The sequence below is a fragment of the Lissotriton helveticus genome, chromosome 5_1 (genome assembly GCF_964261635.1).
Source record: "Lissotriton helveticus chromosome 5_1, aLisHel1.1, whole genome shotgun sequence".
Lineage (NCBI taxonomy): Eukaryota > Metazoa > Chordata > Amphibia > Caudata > Salamandridae > Lissotriton > Lissotriton helveticus.
In genome coordinates, this window is record NC_136065.1 from 1696705435 (window position 1) to 1696711434 (window position 6000).

Here is a 6000-nt window from a genome sequence, read left to right on the forward strand (position 1 = left end):
GAGTAGGATACTTAAAAGTAGGCAGGAGGGCTAATTAGTAGTACAGTGTAACATCTGGCACTGCATTGCCTATCAGACCTATATTTTCCAGTCCTTTCCATCTAGTGGATTTAAGCTTTGGGTGCTCAAGCTCGTTACACTGAGTCTGTTAAGTGACTACAGACAACAAGTGCAAATAGTAGCACACCAGTACTGTGGTGTTGATACACGAGTGGTAAATGGCTGTACCTACAGAAGATACGTTCCCATGGCCCAAAGAAAAGATCTTTTAGATAGCATTCCTTTTTAATTAAATAAACACCATGGATAAATCTGTGATCGTAATGCTTTTCAGGAATATTTCATATTTTACAATTTATTTCACTGAGGTTTACATTTTTTCAAGAACAGATTTCATTTAATTCTTCACAGAGACTGACATTGACCCCAGAAAACTCACTGGTGCTTCAAGAGGCCGTGGGATACGCATGTCAGTGGATTTGTCCACTCAGGACCCGGCCAGGTGTCCATGTCACACCAAGCTGGGACTCTCCCGCTTTCACTGTCAGTTCTCCACTCTCTGGAGATATCTGATCCTTTGTGTTGCAGATCCATCCTTGCTCTGTCGCCACCCACACCAACCATGAAAAATCTGGGAAGAACGCCCAACCATGGGCTCGCTCACTTGGTGTGTATTATGTGCAATCTTTTTAAACGAATGCTGCATCACCATCTAGTCAAACCTCCTAGAAAAAGGTAATAACCACCAAGCTCGTGTGCTGGTTAAGGCAATGGGAATTATGAAAAAACTTCAAAATCAATAACATCACTTGCATGGTATAAGCAATTTTTTTAAGGTTAAAAGACAGTACAGGGAGGACCTGGCTTGGCAGTTCGGCCTGGACTGTTCCCATGGGGCACAGGGTCAAGACTGATTTGCATATGGCTGGGTTCAAACTGGAATGGCATGGAGAGCAAAAAAATATGGATTTATCCCCAGATCGCTGTACTGCGGTGAATGTATGACATCGTTCTGCATTCTGACATCAACTGTTTTTGTAAGAGACAGAAGCAACAATACTAGAAAATGTGCACTGGACAGAAGACGGTCAAAAGCCTTAATGTTGTGCAGAACATTATATCTTCTCTTTGTTTCGATGTTTGCCAACTTGACGTAGCACTCCTCTCACTTCATCCTATAATCCAATACAAACACTCAATAAATTATATGGAATAATAGATAACTTGAAGGGTAATCCCATTGTACACTTATGTCACACTATGGTAAAGTAGAAGACGGAGTCTCACTGAGGCTAAATTGGCCAGCGCCCTTACGATTCACAATAAACTGTGTAGTCTGGCCAGTAACAGAATATATGCCGTCATGCTCTCAAAGGAGGTCACTGATTGAATATAAATTGAAACCGCTCTTAATGCAATCGGCACACCTTTAATGTATGGTCAATGCACTACTATTAAACAGTGCTATTTCAACTCTTGTTTGATTCTTACGAGACTCCCTCACTTGACATTTTATCATAATTCCCTTTAGTACGTAAGCAACTGATTTCTATGACTTAACCAAGTACATTATTCAGTTTTAAGTTATTGCCTTCAGAGATTGGTACCTTTCCCACACTCTGCCCGCTTGAATACCTAATTTTGTTGAGGCTCACTAAACATATCATGTGGTCTAATCTTTCATCACTTTCTCTGTCTGACCTGTATATCTGTAAATGTCAGAAAAAGTGCTATGTTACTTCAATGCAACCAAACATAGGATTCTAATGGTTCATGTCATCACTAGTTACTAATATTCCTCTAAACATGCAACTCTAAAAGTGAAGGAAGAGGTTTGGCTCACCGAACACAGTTTATGGTTTAAAGCACCTAGCTATCTGTACCAAGGCATTATTAGGGCAAATGAAAAAAAGGAGCCCCTAGACTAGACCACTTTGTGCTGGCAGGCTCGAATCAAACTTGTTTAAATCTCTGAATTTCTATACCATTTAACTTACTTGCATCCTTCTTTACCAAAAGCAACAGCCCTAACATTCCCATGATGACATCACAGGGTGCTTAAGCTCTGGCTAGCAGTGGACCATTATGTATAACAGTAAAATACATGCACGTTACAACAGAAACATATCAAACCCTGCTAAACACACTCTTTATAAGTAAATGAACCAAATATCCCAGTGCCTAATTTATAATAATTGCTGATGTCCAAACTGCTGCTCAGAAGACCACGGCTAGCGCCATCTAATGTCAGCACACTGAATACCAAGATTGCGCAGCCCTCAATCCACCTCAGTCCGCTTTAATCCACAACCAGCCACTCCCTGACCCTTTAGCTCCCTCTTCCAGGTTCCTGCTTTCTTCCTTGGAGACTTTTTTCCTTCTTTCTCTTCCTCTTCCTTGCCCCTTTGTATGATTTTCCCTCTTGCTCGCTTGAAATGTGTGGTGAGGAAAAAGAAGTGTAGGTCCCCATAAATGAGTGTTGGTGACCCCTGTGATATCCGTGGGCTCTAGGTCCACATGCTGTTGAATGCGACATAAACCGACACCGGCAATCACTGGCTCAAATTAAGCATTGAATCAAAAGCAAGTAAGGAAGTGTGAGCACAGATATTTCAAATGACAATTATAGTGTGCTCCTTTTATCAGCAACAATTGTAGTGCTAGTCTTCACAAATTAGGGGGGGGGTGTATAGAACATTCCACTTGAGCCTGTGTCTAAGTATTCCCAATGTTCATAGATGAGACCAAATAAATAAGGAGATGGTGGACCTTAAGATACCATTTCATTCCAATTCAATAACCAAATTACTTCCTTTGAACACTTAACTCGCTTACGGATCCATAGCAAGCAGAGAAGGCTTATCCCAAGCTGTGGCAGAAGGACAGATACAGCATAGCAGAATACTGTCAAATTGTTCTTATCTAGAAACTAGGGGCATCATTTAGAGGACAATATGGAATGAAACTCGTACTCAAAATAATTCCACGTGTCACAGCCCACACCATGCACATCCACGCCCAACTTACAACGACCTGCCCTCCCAGGGCCCACCTGCTAGCATCAATTCAGCCATGGGCTGCCTCACATACCATTCTTTACGGCTCCTGGGGAAATGTTTGAGATTGCCGTAGCGTACAGCATCACTAAAACCCATTGAGCCAAGGTTCCCAAAGGCGAGACATTGTCCTTGCTCATGCGTGCTGTATACCGCTCATTAACTCCTGTGCATGTACAGCTCCCACAGTTTTTTATTTATTTTATGCGTTTTTATATAGCGTGGACTTTACCCGAAGGTGTCAGAACGCTTCACTGTAGAAACAGTAATGATACATTAGGAGAAAATTACAAGTGAACAAATTACAAAAGCAAACGTTAAGTTTACATGAGGCAAAAGTTACAATTGTGAGCAAACAAAATACAAGAAGGTTATGCTCTTTCATGCAGCGCCTACTTGCTGAGTCACTCTGCTAGGAGCATTCGGCTTGCTGTGCTTTTTGTGCGCATGATTCCAACATTAAAAGCCACACAATGTCACAAGCCTGCCTCGCTAAGCGTCACAAGCATGCGCCAATCCGCGATCACTGGCAGACCGCCCGTCGAGTGTACCGCCACCCCGTGACCGTGTAGGCGTAAGTGCACCTGCCGCACCTGTGCAGAGTCCTGGTGGATTGTGAAGCTTCCCTGTGTAGCGTGCTCGCACCCAGTGTCCGGAGCAGCCATCTCCTCACCTGACCCGTACATCGCAGTCAACAGTGACATTTCGAAAATCATTGGCGGTTAACGATTAGTTGTCCAGTAGCTTTCACTTTCGGAAATCTGAAGTAAAGTTATTTTTGGGTGAAAAAAGTGTGAGCCTCTCATCTGGATTGGGACTGTTGGCACGTGTGCCCGTGCTGCCCCACAGTCGTTAGTTTCACCCCCCTCCCACCCCCGTGGCTACCTGTTGAAAATGATTACAATCATATTGTGTTACTCAATAATTACACGTCTTCTCTATGTTCTCTCCCCCCATATTCCAGAATGCCTGTCGCTATTCTGTACTCCACAGCGGATGTTCTAGAACAGTCAGTTAGGAGTTTGGTTCCAGAGTAATCTTCTACAGTACCACTGCCACCTGTGAACGCCCCCCAGGGGCTCTCACCTTCTGCTTGGCTTCCGACTTCACCTGTAGAAATGCCATGGCGCGAGCCTGCTGCCGTCAACTCAAGCTTTCCTCTCTTCGTCGACTCCTTTTCCGGCTTTCCGTTCCCTTTCCTCCTCTGTTTATTTATTGTGCGCGTGCCGTCCGTTTGTGTCTACGTTTCCCCTTCCTTCAATGACTGGCATTTATATTCTCTAGGCCGTTTGTGCTTATCTCTTTCTGTCTGTTGCGATCACAAACTAGAGTAGAACTGCAAACAGAAAGCGAAAGCTACGGAAGGGACTTCCCAGCAGAGGCGGGAGAGAGCAGAGGCAGTGGGAGGGAGGTGAGGTGAGGAGGCGGGGCCAAAGGAGCCAGACGAGTGAAGTGGCGGCCAAGCTGGAGACCTTATTTATTTATTTATGTTATGCGTTTTTATACAGCGCGGACTTTACCCGAAGGTGTCAGAGCGCTTCACAATAGGAACAGTAATCATACATCAGGAGAAAATTACAAGTGAACAAATTACAAAAGCAAACGTTACATTACATGAGGCAATAGTGACAATTGTGAGCAAACAAAATACAAGATTTAGCAAACGGTACATTACAGTAGAAAATAAAAGTGACGTGTGCAAGTTACATAGTGCCCATATCGGCCCGCACACCAGACCCCCAAAAGCAAATGCATATCCCATAAATAATCAGACCAGACAACTTGTTGATGGGAAAACGTTGCTGCAGGTTTATTAGCATAACAACTATGCCAACATGGTGGGTTATCTTACAGACGATCCAAAGGCAAGCCGCCCCTACCAGCTTACCACCTGATGGGCCAAGTAGCATCGCGGCCTTGGCCAGACGGTGCTTAGTGGTTGTGGTGAGAGGATAGCCCCTCCCATATCCGGTGAACCATTGGTCCACCCTCTTGCTCACACCCCCCCTACGAGGGGCGGAGCGTTCAAGCGACCCCTGGTTGTACAGGTTTCCAACCGCCCGTAGGATAATGGGGCGCCGTCGCACCCCAGGGTCCACCGCACAGATCTCCCGGGATATTAGGCCTCAGCACCCTTTGTGCTCCTGGATAGGGTACTCCTGAGTACCTTTCCGCCTCTGGATTGTCCTGTAACTCCGACACAGCCCTGGGTGTGGCGACCGTCGCAACCAGGACCCCCCACCTGAGCCCACCTTTTTACTTTCAGCCTGCTACTACTAATGCTTCTTCAAGGTCTAAGAGGAACAAGTCCATGCCCACACTGGAAAGGTGAACTCCTTCTTCCTCAAAGCATCCAGTGGATTTGGCGTGCAGTTCCCCATGTCAATAAAGCCAAAACCCATCTGGTCCGAGAATTTACGCATTGCGCAGTTAACTCACCTGTGCGCCACTTCCAAAGCTTGCCCCGAGCGTGCCCCATGCCACACCAGACGTGGTGTGATCTCTGACCACCACAGTTCACATGTCCCTAACATGCTGCTTATCTTGCACAGGTTCACCTTCATGTCCCTCAGCAAAAACCTTTTGCCCAGTGCCGGTAGGTCGTTCCCCCCAAGGTGTATGGCCAGCACGTCTGGAGGAGGGAGGATCCTATCCAGTCTCGCTGCAATGTGCCCAACAACCCATTCCAACGCCTGCCCGGGAATCCCAGCCAAATGATTTCAGTTTTCGCAAAACCCATGATTCCACTTCCTGTTTTCAGCCCATTGTGCCAATCTGGAGACACCCACGTGGCTCATCACCCAGACTTTTGTTCCTGGTAAATAAAGAGATGTGATGTATCAAACTTGTTTTATTAAACACAAATCAAACCACACTGCATATGAATACATTACACAACACTCTGCTGCCAGACCGGGGGCCGTGTACTGGCAGCTCCATAACT

At 45.5% G+C, this 6000-nt stretch overlaps 1 protein-coding gene across 1 annotated transcript in view; it reads right to left on the minus strand.

The window, feature by feature from the left end:
- PSME1 (proteasome activator subunit 1) overlaps positions 1–4434 on the minus strand; it is a 172329-nt gene extending 167895 nt beyond the window's left edge. The window contains exon 1 of the mRNA XM_078644961.1: positions 4143–4434. Within this exon, the coding sequence (XP_078501087.1) occupies positions 4143–4181 (39 nt within the window). The 5' untranslated portion in view covers positions 4182–4434. The remainder of the gene's footprint in view (positions 1–4142) is intronic.
- Between the last annotated feature and the right edge of the window lie 1566 nt (positions 4435–6000).